We start from the raw sequence: 20,426 nt of genomic DNA, 5'->3' as shown, positions 1-20,426 counted from the left end.
TTCCTGGCTGCAGCTGGTGTTAAGCCAGAGGGTTCAGAGCATGGCCAAAGTGAGCAAGCAACTACCTGCATCTTATAAAGTAGATGTGCCCCTCTTTAATGAGAAAGGCAAACAGGAATCTGCAGTCAGGGGTGTGAGGTTCGGGGGGTTTTTCTGTAAGCTTTCTGGCACTGAAAATTGGAAAAAGCTTTTTGTGTATATTCAAGGAACAAGAATAAGGAAGGCTGTGGGTTATGATGTCCTCTGCATATCTCTTTTAACATGATACTTGTTGTGTTATGCCAATTTATATAGGCTGAAGTCTTGGACTGTAAGTGATTGATTCAAATTACAAAGTAAATGGGAGGAAGTTGGTGGAAACTGGTGTTATTTAGGGAAGGGCATCCTTAAAACTGTGTTGCAGTGGGAGGTTGGAGACACAAGCATCTGCTACACGGACAAATTTAGTTATAATACCCAGTTCCCTTATAGTCAGTGGAGCATACCTATCAAATCTGGGACCTAGCTCACTTGCTTTCCATGGAGGATTTTCATCTTGTTTGAGCAGAACTGGAATTTTGACAGAGATGCTTGATTAGAATAAATGGAGCATTCCTATCAAATGCAGGCAACTAATGAATCCGTGGGTAAGCTCCATTAATTTCAATACGGTGCTAAATGTGTTAAATGTTATGAGAGAGCGGTTGCTGCGTATGTGCACTTACCAATTTTCTTAATGCAAAATTCTAGCTGATTTTAAGTTATTTTTTTTTAGATTCCATAAAGCATGAGCATAACCAATGTTTTCATATTTAGAAAGGTAAATAAGCATCTGTTCTGTGGTATAAAAACCAGGAAAAAAATCTGAAGTGTTTTTTTTGGTAGGATCTCCCATTCAAAAGTGACTTCATTTAGTGCCTTCATTTTCAGGTAAATTGTTTTAGGCCCAGAGAAAGTTTTTGCCAGTTTTCATCCCAGAACAAATTTTGCTTTTATACTAATCCTCTTCTCCCCCCCAAAATAACATTTCTGTTATATAAGTAAACAACAACAATAGGCAACCTAAACAACAATACCATAAACAGGATGATACAATTTGTGGTGGTGTTTTACAATGCACCATTTCCTGTGTATTTCCATGTCTCACATCACATAACAAACACTAACTTAAATGCCACCTATTTTCCAAAAAACTTACTGATAAATTTGGTCCATGGAGTTTTAGGAAATGTAAGTTTCAGCACAGGATATGTAGGTGACAAGCCAAGGAGAAGAGTGTAAGAATGTTATAACAGGCCATTCCTCCTCTCATAATGTTGAAAGAAAGGTATCTTGTCCTTTCTGTATCCACCCTTTCATACACGTCACCTCTATCTTTCTGCACTTCCTACAGAGACTTGCATCAACACTTGATAGGAAGTCAAATCCTGCTGTAGGTTTTACAATAAGGGAGTACAAGCAGATATCAGTTGACTCTTCTTTTAGTCTCTCTTGCTGGGACTTTGTCTTTCTTTGGGGATTATCTCCATTGCAAGACAACCACCTTGGTTGAGAAAAGAAAGGCTGGAGATTCCTTACAACACTTGCACTGTTCAGTGTATATACATAAACTTACATAATGAATCACAGAAAAGCCATGGCTTTGCCTGGTAATGTCTTGACAACATCCAAGTTTGGAGATTCTTCCACCCATCTGGTAAACCTGCTCCAGTGCACTGGCTTCCCAGAGAAGTTTTTCCTGATGTCCAGTGTGAATGCTCCAACCCACTTGTGGCTGTTGTCCTTGGTTATACCCTCTGAAGAGTTTCTCTCCACAGTTTTTGTAACTCCCTTTCAGGCAGTGGTGGGCTGCAATTAGCTCTTTCCCTGCCTTGTAACCTACTCTTTGTCACATGAAACAAATCCAGCTCCCTTAACTGCTCCTTCAAGTCACTGCTTTAGGCTCCAGGTGCCATGGCAGTCAGCCACAGAGCCCTCTCCTGCTTCTCAGCAGCCACCTTGAACTGTGGGGCGGAAAGCCAGGCACATTATTCCATCTGCTGCCTTACCAGCACTGAATACAGAAGGATAATAACTTTTCTTGATCTGCTGGCCATAGAGTTAAGGTAGCCAGTATGAGATTTGCTTTATCTGTGATCAGCGAGTATGCTGTGGGCTCATTTTCAGCTTGGCACCAACTGTCACCTCCAGGTCCTTTTCAGCAAGGCAAAAAAGTCTATAAAGATAGATGCATCCTTGGGGAGGGGAGGGGGAATGCAACCTTTAAAACCAGCAATAACTGCTTCTTCCTCTCCCCTTTCAAAAAAATAAAAAAAATCCCTCTGATGCTTCCATGTGAGTATGTGGTTGGGAAGAATGATAATGTCGAAAGGAGGAAACAACAAAAATCTGTTGTTTCAAGGTATCTCCAGGTAAAGCAGAGTCTCTAAAATCAAGTGACCCCTACATTCTGTAACTGTTCATAAAAATAACTTATTTACCCTACAGTACTAAATCACAAGCTTTCCAAGAACATTTTTGCAAAACATTCAGATACAAAGTTAAAATAGCAAGGAGACTGTCATTGCTGCTAATGCACTGAGTCCTCTATCTGTCTACATATTGTTACAATAAAAATACATAGAGCAAATAAGCCAAGCACTTTCTTTTTTTGGTATTGGTTATAAGAAAAAGGTTGGTTTTCAACTTTTTCTAAAAACATCCCTCAGTGGGATGCCTGTTATGCATGGATCTTTTTGCTGAAAGGAAATTGAAAAAAAGCTGTAAACAGAAAACGAACCCCCTTTTGATATAAGTGAAATTTTGTTCAGTATCAACTATTATTAGCCATTAGATGATAAGTAGGCAGATTGGATAGATGTTTCTTGAAATCCTGCATAGTATGCAGAACATGCTTTCATTGTGCTTCCTGGCATTATGAGATAATATGCCTTATTTGGAAATATAATGATCAGTTCTGTTAAATCATGTTCAATCAGCTTATATAATAACACCTATATTTTGTTATTCATTTCAGATTTCAGAGACCTATGCCTTCCTACCGAGAGAAGCGGTGACACGATTTCTAATGAGCTGCTCAGAGTGCCAGAAAAGAATGCATTTAAACCCAGATGGAGCGGATCATAAAGGTAGCTTTAGTGTCAAATAGTGGGATGTAAAGTAATTTTATTCCTAATACCCATTTATATTTTCCTAGCTTAAGTGTGGGTTCATAAAAATTTGGTAGACTGGAACAGTTCAATAAGTCAGACCATCTTATTTAGTTAAGCTGGAAGGTAGTGAATCTTCTGCTTTCACTTAAGGACAGAATGTAATACCATGTGCACCCTCAATAGAAAGATGATTTTATCTGGAGGAAGTAATTTATTTTGCTATGGAAATGTTTATACGGGGGCTTAAACATGAGAAATAGGGTGCACGTGCTGTAGTCATTTAGGGTAGAAGAACTCATCACTTTTCAGGGTTTGAACTTGATTTTCATTTTTCTTCGGGAGACTTCCATCTGTACAGCCTACAAGCAATTGAAAATGCCGAAGTTAGAACTAAATGACATAACTGTCTGACTTTGACTGCAGAGTAGGCTCAAGTAGCCTCCACAGTTAACATATAATGCATAATAAATATTTTTATTGCAGATAATGGAAAACCTCCAACTTTGGTGACCAGTATGATTGATTACAACATGCCAATTACTATGGCTTATATGAAACACATGAAGCTGCAGCTACTAAATTCACAGCAAGATGAGGTAAAACCTGAAATCTTTTGTCTTTCTCCTGTGTTTTTTAGTGCTTGTCTTTGTGGTACCCAGGAAACTGAACTGAAGATGATTGTTGATCCCATCTTTATAATTCTGTTGCTAAAATAGCGAGTCTGAAACCAAACCAAGGCTGTTTGCAAGTAATCAGGTTGAGAGAAAATGTCATGACTTACCATCCTTCCATGGTTGGGGGTAATATACTGTACTGCTTCAAATTACCTGAAGGTGCCCTTTTTCTGTCTGGACTGGCAGAAGGGTTAAGGGGGGCAGCATGTTCACCCGAGACTTAGTGCTGTGCTTAGCAGTGACTTTCATTGTCTACTTCTAGAAAGCAATACCATCAACAGCTGAAATGAATGGCATGGTGTTCCCAAGGTTAGCAGCCAGGATGCAACACATTGTAGTGAGATAGATGTAAACCCTGGCAACATCAGTTGAAATCTTTAAGGCAAAAAGCGTGATAAATAAGAGTAGGGGTTGCTTTTGAAACTTGGACTAAAAAGACAGAAGCAAAAAGGAAGAGAAGCAGGTTGAGAATCAAGCTGCTTCAGAGAGAATTGGGAGTTGAATTGCATTTATTTCTTCTCACAAATTATTTTCTTCCTGTGATTTATTCAAAGTTTTTCCAGATATTAAGAAGTGCTTCATCAATTGAATGGCACCTACCAAATTATTTGTAACAAACTCATTTTGCTGGAAATGTGTTCATTTACCATTTGAGCTGCCAAATAGTTAGAAGCCCGGCTATGTGCCAGCCAGAAAACAGTCCTGCATGCTGTGTCCTTCTGCCTGACTACAAGATTTCTTTTTTTTAATGAAGAAAACCTTCAAAAACAACCTTAGCAGCTGGATTATGTCAAAGACCCTGACTGACTGCTGACCTCTTTGGAGTCAGCCAGATTTGGTTTCATAATAAGTAGATATAGGCTATTGGTGGAGATTTATGAATTATTCAACACCCCATAGAATGGGGATTTCACCACTCTTCTAGAAATATCAGGATCCTTGTTTCACTTTTGCAATTTTTTTAATTGTGGAGAGTGTGGGGAGAGATCCCCTAGTCTTTGAGTTCTTCATGCACACATACAGCCTGGTCATCTTTCCCTCCTATTGAGTCTCCCCTCTGCGTGCTGCCCCTTTTCAGGAATCTGGCAGCAGGGTTTCAAGCAGCAGGAGAGAAGAGGCTTTACCACTGCAGTAGCCTTAGGAGTTAAAGGGCTCTTTGGTTTTTCCACTTCCTCCCTTTGAGAATTACTCCTCCCACAACAGGGTCAAAGGCTTATCCTGAATCAGGGCCACCTGCCACAGTGCCTCTACAGCCTGAATGTTTAGGTGTAGTCTTTCTGGTCTGATGACTGAAATTTGCATTAAACCAATTTTTCATCTAGATGCACCAGTGGAGATGATATGGTGACAGCAGGAAGCACTGTTGCTTGGTACCTCCCTGCCCAGCTTGGTTTTGCAGCTCTAATGTTACTGTGTATGAAATGTTAGTAGCACTGGATTTATGAAGATAAAAGTAATTTTTGATGTGTTTTAGTAATAATGTCTTTGCCAGGGCAGAGTGGGCACAAGGAAAGTTCTCAGATAATCTTTACATCTTTTCTCAAGGCAGAGTTTTGCTAAGAATTTCTTTTCCTTCAGGCTGTACATTTGTTGCACTGAAGAACAAAATGGCAATGAAAATGCTGTAGTACAAAGCAGGAAGATTTTTGGTCCATACGTTCAAACTATTGAATGCACTTAAAAAACATGCTTGGGTTTGTAGGAAGGCTCTGTTTCCAAGGTTTCATCAATCATATCTGTATTCTTGTGGAGGGGGTGGAATTGAGACAGGAGTAAACTTGGATCCCACAACTAGCTAGCACAGTGACTGAAAGCCTCCTAATTTTCTCATCCTCAATTCATTATTTTTAATCTGAGGCCATCGATGAAAGGGAAACAGGCTTCATCTAACAGGAGAACTCATCACTGTGGGGGAATTTACAGCTGTGCTGCAACCGATATAAAGATGCCAGTGACTCCCAGCTGCTCTCCCCATGTCTATGTGTCCATGCAGATTTAGATGTTTACACAGTTTGGGGAGTGAGGTGGAGATATTCTGCAGAGTGCTGTAGGCAAACACAGGCTGCCCATGTGTGTTGTTTTATACCTATGCAAGCGTTGGATAGCCAGAGCTCCATTTCTGGGACCCCATGCAGATTACCTAACCTCAGAATTGGAAAATGTAAGGTGCTGCTTGCTGGTTCCTGCAGGATTCAATGAGAAATACCAGTGTGTCTTAACAGAGGCACAGCCTTCCAGAAGGGCTGGGGGAGTTTGTGTTCTGATCTTGCTCTTTGAACAAGCAGCGTGCGTTTTCCCTAACTGAGAACCAGCTCAGCGTGTGCCTCGGCCCCGTCTGTCTGGGGCAGGAGGCTAGTGGGCACCACAGTTCTTGTGTGAGGGCAGTGTTTGGGTATTTGCTGCTGCTCTACTGGGGTGCTCCCGCCCTATCTGGACAAGGCAGACAGGTGCCTGCTAGAGAAGCCCTCACTCTTCCATTTAGTTTTTTACAAAACTTTGAGAACAAGGTACGTTTGTTTCATTATTTGTCATTGTCCTGGTGTGATGGTGCAGAACAGCATCATCTTGCGTGTTGTCCCACCCTCACTCCTGAATGGCATTTGGCAGTACTTCATCTCAGTTTAACAAGAGTCGTGACTACAGGGAACTCGCCTTCCGAAAACAAGAGAAACGCCCATGCAAGCTGGAAACATCAGTGAGACCCAAGAGAGGAGCTGATTTAAGGGCCAAGAACTCAGAAAGCAGCTATATTAGTATCTGTAGAAACCAGTTCACAACAAGTACACAGTAAATCATATTCTAAAGATTGCTGTTTTTCTAGGTCAATTCTGGTAAGCAACCCAGAAAAATAGTCAGAATCCTGTCAGTTCTGGTTTTGATAAAAAAAAAAAAAAAATATATATATTAATTGGAAAAGTATCTTAAACTGATCTTCAGGGGATACAAAATTATTTGCCATATTTTTCTCTATGTTCTTTAAAATGCTTTTCTTCATAACAAAAGTAATTATCTCAGAAAAATTGTTACTGAAAATATATCACCTTAGGTTTGTACGTTGCCTCAACAGCTTACAGAGCAAGACTTGTGGATGCTTAATTTTTAATCCATGAGTGGCGCATGTTTCAGTGGGACTGAAACAAGTGATGTTAAACACGTATGTGAATATTTGCTGGACTAGGTCCAAAACTGTTTTGCTTTTATAAATGGGGACAAAATATTTGATCAGGACTTTACTTTTTGCCCTCTGCTGTTGTCCCTAGTAGATGCTCTGTGATTAGACTTGATGGATGAATCATATTAAAGATGTATAAGGTAGAATAAATTTTAAGTGATTCTCATGTGATTATATTACTTTGGTTTGTCATTGACTGTCATTTGAACATGCTCAGAACTTTTATAAGCTTTATCATTTTCATAGATGCTTCTTTAAACACAGTAGCAGTGTAAGGGTGACATCATGTCAAGGGAATTTGGTTGTGGATTCTTATTAGGTCAAGTTGCCATTCGGAAATACCTTACTGTGAGTGATCATCACAGGGTTTCCGACCTTGCTTGGGAAAGGTACAGGATTCAGGCAGGGAATGTGGAGAGCTCTCCTCAACCAAATTTGAATAACAAGGACTTGGTATGGTGTCTCTAGTTACTAGCCCTCTTTTGCAAAATACTATGGAAACAGTTAGGAGAGTGTGGTAATGGAATATCCTCATAGTTGAACAAATTGCATTTGTCAGATTATCATATCACATAAACACTGTGTTTTCCTTGCTCTTCTTTATGTGCTCTGCTTGTTTGCTTATATACACAAAGATTTAGCTTGATTACACTCCACACCAGGTGTGAGTGAAACAAACGTGAAACGAGTGAACCCGCACATATAATGTCAACAGCGTACAATGTTTTCTGACATGTCTCTGAAACTTTCCATTTGCAGGATGAAAGCTCTATAGAAAGTGATGAGTTTGATATGAGTGACTCAACTAGGATGTCAGCTGTGAACTCCGACCTCAGCTCAAATCTGGAAGAGAGAATGCAAAGTCCTCAGAACCTCCAGGGCCAGCAGGATGGTAAGGCTCTCGTTTCGTACAGAAAATGCGGTACTGCCTTGTCTTTTTCCCATTCTGTGCCTTCATTTAGTACCTGCTGTGTCCTTTTCTTCATAGTGTGTTTCATTAGGTAATTTGAAATGTATGTTCCCTATGTCTCAGCATGAAGAGGATGAAGTTGGGTTTTTTTCAGGTTAATTTATTTGTTGCTTAGGCAACAGGTGAGTGCTTAGACCACTATATGTTAAGTATTATTATTTTACTATTTTTATATATGTGGTGTGACCATACACAGGCATAAAAGGAAATGAAACTCAAACCTTTCTGAGGCAACCTAGAATGCTGAGAAAGTTGTTTTTACTAGTTGAAATGAGGGAGAGGGGTGTGACAGAAGCATGGTTATTTGAGAGCTAGGAATTGGGATGTGATATTCAGAAGAAAGGATTAAAAAGACTAACTCCAGTAGGGAAATAGAAGTAAAAGAAGAGAAAACAGAACAAGCAGCATTGTAAATTGGAATGCTAATTATTTCTAGGTTAGTTACAACACAAAGCTAATTTGTTGCTGAAAGAGAAGGAAGTTTTACTTTGCATAGAAGATGCATAGATGTGTACTCTTTGATTTCAGCCCTTGTTATAGAACAAGTTAGATGGGCCCAGTTTGGAATGAACTTTCTCCTTGGCTATGGAGCTCACAAAGAGCCTGTCCACTACAGACCACGACAGTGGCTCATGAGTGGCCCGTGAATGTGCAATACCCAAAGTGCAGGTCTATTCCATTGCTATTAGAAACAACATGTTGGTATCCTGTATTTGTTACTTTCTAATTTCCTGATCGTGTGTGCCAGTTCAGAAGTGCTTCTTATATTTCTCCTGAACACTAAATATACGGGATTTGACAGTTAAACTGGATTCTTTCCACTTTCTGCATTGTGGTCAGTTGCTAGCTGGTAAGCTGTTTAGGTGAGAATGGGTGCGCTGCAGAGTGGCTGATAGGATCTGGTCATGGGTAGGGCCTTCTGCTGTGTTGCTCTCCGGACAAATAAAGGAGGAGGCTGTCTATGATAACTTGGTAGGCCAGATTTTAACTACAGCTGCCTTTTGTCTGAGTGTCCTCAAGCTATCACAAAACGCGTGGAACTCTTGACTTAGTTTCTATCTACATATGTTCACTAAAGGAGCAGTTCTGATGCACAAGATGTAGGGAAAGCCAGTTCACTTTCCTGTTGAAGTTTGACTTTTCAGGGCTAATATATTATAGTAATAACTGCTAAGTTGGAGTTTTCAGGGATACTATGTAAGGTGCCATTTTTATGTATCTGTCTGTCAGTGCAAAACTGTGCTTTAGAAGTTTTTGCTTACCTATATACTCAATCTGTTTCACATATATAGAGTGTTTCTTAACAGTAATTGTGTGCGTGTATATGTCTGAAATAAAAATTACAGCTCAGTACAGTAACCTATGAGGAAATGCCTGTCATACATGTCTTAATACCTGTCACAACCAGATTCATGTGCCACATCTAATGATATTAGAACATAAGTACAAATGATAAAATGCTGCAAATCTGTCACTTGCTGTTTAAAATGTATGGGAAATAAATGCAGTGTGGTCTTTGAACTGCAGGTAGTCTGATCTTACAGAATTGCTTTAAATCTCTCAGCTTTCCTTCCCTTCGTCCCAGATGGTACTTGCTAAGGCAATCCTATTTTTTGCTGCATCTTCTGGCTAAAGCATCTGCTGATAGAGGGATTTGAAATAGCAGCTCTTCCTGCTTCATGGTTTTCCTGCCGCTAGCTGTTGTCAGGTAGCAAACTTGAGTGTGGCTAGTTATAACAATGCTGCTTTTTCATATATGGGAGAAGAGGCTGAAGGAGGAACTGAAAGACATTAATGTCCTGTTTCGGCTGGGATAGAGTTAATTTTCTTCCTAGTAGCAGGCACAGTGCTGTGTTTTGGATTTAGTAGGAGAAGAATGTTGATAACACGCTGATGTTTCAGTTGTTGCTAAGTACTGCTTATGCTAGTCAAGGACTTTGCAGCTTCCCATGCTCTGCCAGGTGCACAAGAAGCTGGGAGGGGGCACAGCCAGAATAGTTGATCCAAACTGACCAAAGGGCTATTCCATACCATATGACGTCATGTTCAGTATATAAACTGGGGGGGGTTGGCCGGGGGGCAGTGATTGCTGCTCGGGAACTGGCTGGGCGTCATTTGGCGGGTGGTGAGCGGTTGCATCACTTTTTTTCCCTGAGTTTTGTTCCTCTTTTTTTTTGTTGTTTTCACTACAATTTTTTTATTATTATTATTGTTATTATTTCAATCATTAAACTGTTCTTATCTAAACCCACGAGTTTTCTTACTTTTGCCCTTCTGATTCTCTCCCCCATCCCACCGGCGGGGGGTGGGGGTGAGTGAGAGAGCAGCTGTGTGGGGCTTAGTTGCCGGCTGGGGTTAAACCATGACAATTAGGGAAGGGGGTGGGAGGAGAAGAATGATAGGAAGGGGCAGGAATAAAGAAGATTGGAAGAAAATAATGAACACAGGGATAGAGGGATGGAAGTGGGAACAGGAAGGAGGGAATACAACAGGGAACTTAAATGAACTTAGCAGGACAGTCTCTTTTGCCATCATATCCTTCACTGTAAAATTTTACAAATTTAATACTTAATTATAGCACATGCACACCGAAACGATCAACAAAGCATGAATTTGTGTGTCTAAAGTGATTCTTATCCCCTTCCCTCAAACATTCTATATGTCCATGAGAGTTTATGTCAGCCACCACATTCAGTCTACAGATAAAGACACTTGGCATTTGGCTCATCTGAAATGTCTTTGCTGCATTCTGGCAGGTGAAAACTTGCTGCTGCGTAAGGTTGCCTGTGCACACACGAATGGGAATGGTGTCTGTGGTGGAATGGGACAGCACAGGTCTTCTGCTGCCCCAAGCATGCCCTTATTGGGAGAATGATTTGCTAACGGGAATCATTAGGAAAACTGCTGCTTGGGATGGATTAGTGACAGCTCTGGTGTACCTAAAGGTGATGTGTTCTATCACTTTGCTTACCCAGCTTTCCATGTGAGGCGGTGTGAGAATATTTTGGGACATCTATTGGGTTATTTTGATGGATTTCAACTGATTTGGTACTAGGATATAAACAGAGTCCGTGTACCCTAGAGGAATGTAATAGTGAGCTGGGCCATGCCACTGGGGGATAGATGGAGGCTCCTCTTCCACTACAGTTTATCAGAGCATAGCGGAATGCTGATACTATCTACGTAAAAGGAATAAGATGCTTTCATACACTCTCCCTTGGGGCTATATCTGCATCGTATTTACAGGCATTTGGCTTTGGGACTCCATTGCAGAGCTCCTACTAGAAAATTTGACCTGAGTTTTCTCAATGTCTTCCAGTCTAGTACTCTGTGTTTTCTGTTTCTCATGGTTAGGATTGTTTGAGCCTGAATAGAATAAAGGCAAGTATAAGAGCAACCCACAGTATCAGCTGAAAGCAATAGACTTCTTCACCCAGAAATGTCATGGTAGGTAGGAAAAGTGCTGAGAAGGAGGGCACAAAGCGGGAAGGTGTGTGTTTGCTCGCAGTAGATGGGTGCTGGTACTGCACAAAAGTCCAGGGCTCTGCAAATGTACTGAGGCTTCATCAGATTCCTTGTACAAGGCATATTAGATTGAAAGGGAATTGAGGAAGAAATGAAAAGTGGGGAAGAGTTGGTGAATTGTATCCATAGTACTGAAGTTGCCACAATACTACAAAGGACAGTTCCCTCTTTATATTAGCCTCTGTATGCTTTTAAATAACAGGGCCTTGAGTCACACCTGCTGGTGAATGGCTGAAAATAGCATCCTGAGCACCTGCAGGGCTGGTGCAACGATGGGGGAGGAGTTGGAAAAGAGCTGCTGCTCTTCCCTGGGGAGTTAGAAAAGGAAAGCAGCTCTAATTTGCAATGGGTTCATTCCCCAGCTGGGAATGGGGTAGGGCTATCTGGTTACCAGTGCTGCAGAGCTGCTTTCCCTATCAGCCAGCTGGATAATAGGGCTGCAGATTGCTGGTGTGTTCCTTTCTCTTTTGCACCCTCTCCCCTTGCTTGCCCGTATTTTCTTGCTTCCCTATACATGCTACAGCTCCCTTGTCCTAAGCTGGTTCTATGGAGCGAGCCCTGCGTACCACTCATCTGCCAGCAAAGCTTCCACTCGAGAGCTGTCTTTAATTCTCTTTTCTCCTAATAACGCTCCAGGGACACTGATGTTGCTGTATCAAACCCTTTTGCCCTTGTCTTAGACCACAGACAGCAGGCAAGGTTTGCACACTTCGTTAGAAACAAAGGAGCTTGTCTTTTTTTTAATTAGTGTTCCAACCTGTACAAAAATGATTTTTGTAGTGAAAACTGACCTCTAGATAGGTCTGTCAGAGGGGCAACAAGAGCTTCTACCCCATGGAAAATGGGACTCTTGTTGCCCTTGCCTGTTAGCTGGAGCCCTGTGCAGAACAGCTGAGTGTATTTGCTCCCTCGCTGTGGTGGTTCATTAGTTACCAAGACATGAGAGAGGTGTAGGGGGATGCTCTGATTAGAGGAAATTAAGAACATGCACAACTCTAGAAGTAACAAGAGTTAGGTGTAAATTTTATGTTGAGGGTTTTTTTGGTTTTCACTATGTGAGCTATCAAATAAAAATCAGGGATGAGACTATTTGAATGTAACTTAGTGCAAGATGCAGAATACATTTATTTTCAGTATTTCTCGCTGTACTGAGGTATACCAAAACATACCAATGCTTTATCTGGATTTGAGTGGAGGGACTATGCTCTCTTCAATCTAGTTTTTAGAAAATGATAGTTACACATTTATACATATTTATATAGAACTCCCCCTCACAGGCACTGTTTGGAGACTGTGCTTATAGCAGCTAGCTACAAAATATGTCACTATTCAACCTTTGACAGGGGTTGTGCTATCATCTTAGATGTGGAGGTTACTAATAAGCTTTTTCTCGTTATATTTTTTTCAATTTATAGGAAGTTGAGCAATAGTACTGTAATGCAATGGAGGACTATACCTTCAAGTAGTTTGTGGTCATTTGGATGATGCCAGTTCTCTTGCCCCAGCATGTTCAAGTTGCCAGACTTTCCACAATATAGATGTAGGAGATGTGGTTGTTCATATTAACTATTCCCTTCACTCATTTGGTGTTTGTAGTACATACAAGTATTGTAGTCAGTCATCTAAATACCTGTTTTCTCCATCAAAGCTATAATCTTTACTCAACAGCTTCACCTAAATCAAGTAACGTCAGCTGATTAAGTTGTCAAAACTGTGTGTCTCTGCAAGGGTGCAGTTTTCTCTACCCGTGCTTGCTGTTGGTTTGGTCACTCTGAACTGAGTCCAAGCCAAGTGTTTAATCCATGTTCCCATTCTCAAACAGCTGTACTGTTGTACTTCTTTCTGCTTTTGTCTTTATTCCACTAAAGACTGGACTCCTTGTCTTAAAACATTGACTTTTCTTTTTCCACAAAGTAATGTAAGTGAGATGTATGGGTTTGAACACCAACTGTGGGCCAAAGTGAAGAGAGATTGGTGAAGGAGCCTATTGGAGTAAATCACCTCTGCTGTTGCCTATGTTTTGGCCCTGCTCTTGATGTTGAGTAAAGCGAGTGGTAACCAAGCCAACATGAGAGCAGACGATTCCCAGCACTAAGCCCATGGCAACCTTTTTGCTGCTAATTAAGAATTTTCAGTGGAAATGTTATTTTACATTAATTTAAAAAAATTAATTTACATTGATAGGTATTGGGCCTTTAATTTTTGTTCAAGTACTGAAAGATTTTACATGTATGCTTTTTCTGTATGAGGTCTACGTCCACTTGACTTCAGTAAAGGTCCACTAAAGATTAGCTGAAATGTTTGTAGAGTTTGTGTGTCTTTTACTTAAAAGCTTGACTTCTTTAGGCTTTAAAACAAACCACCTGTCATTTCTGTGGTGTATAGGATGGAATGAAATTACCGCCTGAAGTCATAAAGCTTTAATAACAATATTAAAAATAAAATAAAAACCAGCCTGCCAGTTTTCCTACATGCAACCTCATATACTTTTAGAAAGCCTTTTCATTTTGGGGGACTTTCTGTGGCTTGACTGGTTTTATTTGCAATTTGTAGATCCCTACTAACACAGCTATAATGCTATAAAAGTTGCTTATTATGCTTATACATTATACAAGACATTGGACATGCAAAGTTAATAAGCATTTTGCTATAAAGCAAAACGTAATTTTTGCTTAGTAGTGAGAGTTTGGGCTGATTAAGAACGAAGGAGGTAGCACTGTTAGCTTATAAAGAATATAGAAAAACAATTGCTACTTTACTTTTTTTTTTTGGTGAAATGGCAGACCATTTAAAATTACATTCGAGCTGGGGCCAGGACAGCTGATTGAATTTTGTGATATATTCAGACCTTCACAGTCTTGCTTGTACCAGTGAAACTTGCAGCATTTTGGGCAATAATCTCACTTCTTATGACTAAAGATGAAACAGTAAATACTAGTCTTCTGAAAGAGATCTAAGATACCTGCCTGCCTCATGGCAGTGGAAGAGTACAGTGACATCCAGGCAACGTTATCAATACAGCACCTTATACATAGTCTTCTGTGATCTTGCTGTAACTTCCCTGAAGGGGAAAGGCCTACCCATATGAACAGGTTTTACCTTTCCCCTATTCTGGGAGATAGAGCAGAGTCAGCACAGGCTGAATGAGGGCAACAAGCGCGTCCTGAAGGCAAGGGCTGAGACAAGCTGGCAAGAGAGCTTGAGGAAGGTCTCTGCTCCGGCTGCCCAGCAATCTGTTCTGAGGATAAGCAAAGGTCTCCTGTCTCTGCAGCTGTCGATCTGCCACCTTTTGCAAGCACCAGCTTCATTACTGAATAAAGCAAAAGACAGCACAGTCGCATACGCATGCTTCTGAGTAAGTCTATGGGCTGCACTAAAGTGTTGACTTATACATGTCAAAATCACAAAGGTTTCTTTTGACAGGGGGTTAGTTATAATGCTATAATAATTTCTCTATCTGAGAAAATTAGTATCATCTTCACTTAAGCAGAGTTAAAGTGGACCTGAGAACCTGGCATAGAGTACTAGTATTATTTTGCTTCAGTAGAGCTACACCTGGGGTGATTTGGCCCATCAGATTTGCTTTGATGTAATATTATTTGCATAAACCAATACATTTAAGAAAGAGGAAGAAAACGGTGAAACAAGAACAGAAAGCCAGAGAGTTGTGGAAATCTAGTTTCAGTGGCATTTTTATGGCTTCTTTAGAGATGATACCCTATCAGTGCAAAAGGCACTACAAGTGACACCGTAATGTCACCTTGAGCAGTGTTACGATGTCAGTGATAATGCATTGTACTGAGCCTGGGCAAGAACTTGAAATGTTGGTGCAGCTGCCTTAGAAACTTTCAGTCCTTAACATCATTCAGGAGAGCTGGGTGGAATTTTCAGCAAATCAAGTATTTTAATGTACTGGCTGCTGACGAGCCAGCTGGTATGTGCATTGTCACCAGAGTCCTGAGCTGATATCTGAGGAACTTCTATTGTACGATAGATGAAAATCTTCCTTTGACTCTCTATACAACTCAAATTTGATATGAATTAAGCATCAGTGTCTCTCCATGGAGAGCACTCCTTCCTTTCTCCAGATTAATGGAAGGAAATTCCAGAACTTCCCTAACTCAGTAGATCTGCCTAATCAGACAAGGGTCTCAAACCAGGATTTGGACATCAGCACCCCTCTGACTGAAGTGTAGCAAATGGATTACTTTTACAACTGACTCTTGTAATATGTACAGTTACTGTATTTTCATTTGCTAGTTGCAAGCATCTTGTGAGTTGCCTGTGCTGAATGTCTCCCCCCAGCTCCATTCTACTTCTGTGTGTCTTCTCTCATCTTTTAATAACTTGTGTTCTTTTTTTTTGACATGTCTTTGTTTGTTTTTTATCTTATACTGTAATTTGCTTTAGAGACTAAAATATTATTAAACATGAATTATGCATTGAGCAGAGTCTCTGCTAGTGTCTGACTGGTCTGTTGCAATCGGAGAACAATCCTGTTTCCTGCACCACGCTCCCAGCTGCACAACTGTCGCTTTCTATTACGCTTGCCTTGAACAATTGAGTGTGGCTTGTAATGACAATAATTGCCTCAAAATTGTTTGTCATGTTTGCCTTGTTAGCAACAAACTACTAACTGTTGGTTACAATCAAGTTCTCAGCTATTACTCCATAATTACATCAGGGAATACTTGCAGCCAATAATAGCCGAGAAATTAGAATTATCTTTTCACAAGTAATGCTAAAATGCTTGCAGACCATTCACTCTATTCACAGCCATTCTTTTTTACATCAGCAATCTAGTGGTAAGTGAAGCCTACCCCTGTGTAAAAGGCTAACCACAGACCTGTATCCTTTTGCACCTTCAAAACAGGTCTGCAGCTTGCATCGGTGTTGTACAGGTCCTCTATCAATAGATACTCCACTTTGGCAATAATACCAACTAACCAAGCTATCCCTTCCTTACGCAGGTAGTGAAGGGAGCCAATTTGCTTTTGATTTCAGTATGCAAGCCGTGGTAACTAAGCTTAGCAGGATTTCTGAAAGTGTTGGTTTGGTTTTGGTTGATTTTCTTTGTTCTTTTCCCTTATCTTACCATCTTCCAGGCTTTTTTCTCCCATTTCTCTGTAATATCAAAATTAAGGAGGGGCATTCTGGTATAGGGATTTAGTTTTGCTTTCCAGTACAGACACTTTACCCAGTTTATCCTTTCATATGTACCAGTTGACTTTAGCAGGGTCTATATACACAGATTGCTTGATTTAATTTGATCTACTACCTTACAGTGTAGGTACAGTTTTTTTCATAACTACTTGTCCTGGTTTTGGCTGGGATAGAGTTAATTTTCTTCCTAGTAGCAGGCATAGTGCTGTGTTTTGGATTTAGTAGGAGAAGAATGTTGATAACACACTGATGTTTTTAGTTGTTACTGAGTACTGCTTATGCTAGTCAAGGACTTTGCAGCTTCCCGTGCTCTGCCAGGCGCACAAGAAACTGGGAGGGGGCACAGCCAGAATAGTTGATCCAAACTGACCAAAGGGCTATTCCATACCATATGACGTCATGTTCAGTATATAAACTGGGGGGGGGTTGGCCGGGGAGCAGCGATCGCTGCTCGAGAACTGTCTGGGTATCGGTCAGTGGGTGGTGAGCAATTGCATTGTGCATCACTTGCTTCGTGTATTGTTATTATTGTTATCATTATTGTATTGTTACTATTATCATTACAATTTTACTTTTTTTCAATTATTAAATTGTTCTTATCTCAACCCAGGAGTGTTTCTCACTCTTACTCCTCTGATTCCCTGCCCCATCCCTCCGGGGCAGGGGGAGTGAGCGAGCGGCTGCGCGGTGCTTAGTTGCTGGCTGGGGCTAAACCATGACACTACTGTTAAAATGTATGCTAGGCATTGACTCAATTTTTTTTTCTATTATGTTTGATATAGAATAATATAATAGAGCATTTTTATTTCAGTAAAAGGAATGTAAACCAATGTGCTTTAAAGAAAATTAAATTTAGTCATTAATTCTTCACTGTGTGATATTTTAATTAAGGAAGCTATTAATTCTTTTTTTTTTTTCTGAACAGGATATTACCTGGAGACACTAGGCTGTCTTGTGAAGGATTTTTTTTTAAAGGAAATTTCTTCAAAGTGTTTCTTGTTTGATAAAATATTTGTAATACTGAATATTTAAAATTAGGAATAATTTTTTAACCAGATGCAAATAGTTTGATTCTAAAAAGAGAGTAGTACTTTTTCAGTACTGTAGAGTTTTGTAATATTTAACACATAGGAAGTGGTAGCGGTGTTTTCAAATAGTTGATTTAATGTTGCCAAATAGTAACCATATTTGTTATTCTGAGGCAGAGGGACACGCTATCTCTGGCACTTCTTAATAACGGGATGGAAGAAATGATATAATCATTCAGTGGTGTCCTCCAAGTATTCGTGAATGCTGATAGCCTGGTTATTGTGAGAAAGATGGAAGTGATGGTTTGCAGGTTGACTGGAGACAGAAAAATACAACAGTTAAATGTAGCATCAACACAGATTAAAATACAGCCAGGCTTTCTTACAAGTCTATGTAGCTCTTGGTGACCGGTTAACAACTTGCTGAGAGATGTGTGAGGCTCAAGCAGTCTCTCCAGTGCTGCATACCAGATGGGCTCTGACCAGTGCTGATCGCTGAAGGAGCACCCTTCCAGACAGACAGACATTTAGTAGCTACTCAGACCCACTCTGGGAAAAGATGTGAAGGAGCACACCCTATTTAGGTGCCTTTGTGGGCTGTACTGTGTGTGATGCTGAGAAACCAATCCAGAAGCTCAATTGTAAGGGTAGGCATTACCATTAGAATAAATTCAGATAAAAGCTAACATAAAGGAAGAATCCAAATTTATATAATATGCAATTTTCAGACTCAGGTGCACAGACGTGAGGAGAAATTGATGCCTGAGGTCAGCTCCAAGCTTTTCTCCATTTCCATCAGATAACAACTCATTCGTGTGCTAGTCTTGCAGCTGGAATGTGGTTTTCCAGCAGAAATATTTCCCTGAGATCAGTCTCTACTGCAGAAGTTCCTGGTTATGGGGATAACTGCATCTTTGTATCTTAAGTTGTTCCTCAGTGCTTCAGTTTCATTTCAGAGTTTTTACAAGCCTGCTTTCTTGTGAAATGAACCAAGGAGTCAGCTTCATGCATCTCTGAGAGAACTAGTGACTGCTTCTACTGAACTTCTAGCAGTCCTGATGTCCCGTGTGCTTTACTGGGTAGAGTTGTTCCCTAAGCAGAAGGTAGCGTGATCCTTGTTAATGACTGTCCCGGATCCTTGCTATAAACAAACTGTTAAACTTGCGTAAGAGGAATAATTACTTCTGACTGGAAGGTGGAGCTCAAACCTCTGTGTTTAGCTGTTCATACTCTGAAACTTGGATTTCACATAAGCATAGACATTGGCATGGAGATTTAAATGAGATCATAAACGAGAATAAAGCATGTGGTTCAGTAGCAACTTTTAAATAAGGAGACAATAATAGGTACTTTGGGGAAATAATTGATTAGAAAATTTGATTTTGTGATTTGAGAAATGCTATGATAAAACCATGATATCAACAGACTAGTCTAAATTCTTAGGAGTAATAATTGCTATTACTGCTTTGATGGGAAAAGAAATTAGGAGATACAGACAGGGAATAGTGTTTTGTTTTTTTTTTTTCCTCTGCAAAGAAAACAAAATAGAGAGATGACATTTCAGTTACACAAAGTTACTGTTTCAAGAAGAACCAAAATATGAAGTGTACTAAAATTTCAGTGACTTGACAAAGACAAGCAGTGGGCTTGTTACGTCACACTGTTTAAGTGTCTCTTGGATGGCTATTCTGAAGGGAGCTGATGCTGCTGCCTGTCAAAGAGAGGATGAAGAGACAGAACTACAAGACTTGAGAACTTTTAATGTGAATTACTTGCAATGGGAGAAATAGGCCATCTTCAAGAGGAGGTGATACAAATAGTGAGAGCAGCCAGGTGGTCTAGAGAGGGAGAATGTAGATGGAAGCAACCAGTGGTGTCAAATCTCTTTTAAGAGGATTCCTTGTATGTGTATGAAGACTCAATAAATAATCTCCGAATAGTTTACAGGTCTGTGTACATCTTCTTTACCAAAGAAAGCTAGGATTTCTGTCTGTATAAAAGCAATTGGTAACTTTTTAAAAATATCCCTCTTAGTTAACTCTCCAAGGACCATATTTTTATGAAAAGTTTCAAAGAACTTTGAGATTTAGTGACTTGGCTTTTGAAAATTGTATCCAGCATGATGATGTCCAAAATATATGGGCGCAATTAAAACCTTACTAAAATCAATGATAAGAATTTCTGCAAACTCCAGTGGAGACAAGGTTTCATCCTTCATGTTTTCATAATAGGTTCTGAGCAGTTGAACTGATCCTAAAGTAATTAATGTGGGTGCTGAAATTGCTACTGGTTCTTTAATTAAACCATCAGTGCAGTTTATGCAGAGATGATAAGCTTTAATTCAGTGAGTTAGCCAAGCTCTGTCTGTGTTCCTGTATCTTCCTTTCTTCTTTCTGCTACATTTCTGTGATTCTGTACTAGTCATGCGTGCTCTCTAGGAACTGTGCATGTTAGATTGCTGGATCAGACTATAATCCCTGGTTATTCCTGTACATCTGTAGTAACGGACTTTTAGAAAGGACAAGTATTTTTCTGTTCTCTGAATCAGCTACTCAGCAGCATGCTTCCATTCAGTCCCTGGAAAAAAAGGGCCTAAAAGGATTGCTTACTCAAGGAGGTGGGGAAACAGTGGTGACTGCATTAAAAGGCATGTGATATGGGTGGATTTTGAAGAGTAAGGTGGCAGCCTGGCCAAGTTCTCCACAGTGATTTAAGAAAGAGGGTTCCATGGCGATTCTTGAACTTAATTCTCTCTGTTGGCAT

The 20,426-nt window shown here is 40.2% G+C and overlaps 1 protein-coding gene across 4 annotated transcripts in view; it reads left to right on the top strand.

Moving 5' to 3' along the window:
- NOL4 (nucleolar protein 4) overlaps positions 1-20,426 on the top strand; it is a 212,047-nt gene that overhangs the window by 46,266 nt on the left and 145,355 nt on the right. For all 4 annotated transcript variants that reach the window (XM_075705362.1, XM_075705361.1, XM_075705360.1 and 1 more), the window contains exons 3-5: positions 2,996-3,107; positions 3,615-3,727; positions 7,737-7,869. In XM_075705362.1, the coding sequence (XP_075561477.1) occupies positions 2,996-3,107; positions 3,615-3,727; positions 7,737-7,869 (358 nt within the window). The remainder of the gene's footprint in view (positions 1-2,995; positions 3,108-3,614; positions 3,728-7,736; positions 7,870-20,426) is intronic.

Source organism: Pelecanus crispus, chromosome 2, assembly GCF_030463565.1.
Source record: "Pelecanus crispus isolate bPelCri1 chromosome 2, bPelCri1.pri, whole genome shotgun sequence".
Taxonomy (NCBI): domain Eukaryota; kingdom Metazoa; phylum Chordata; class Aves; order Pelecaniformes; family Pelecanidae; genus Pelecanus; species Pelecanus crispus.
The sequence above is the reverse complement of the archived record's forward strand: the minus strand, read 5'-3'. Positions and strand labels throughout refer to the sequence as shown.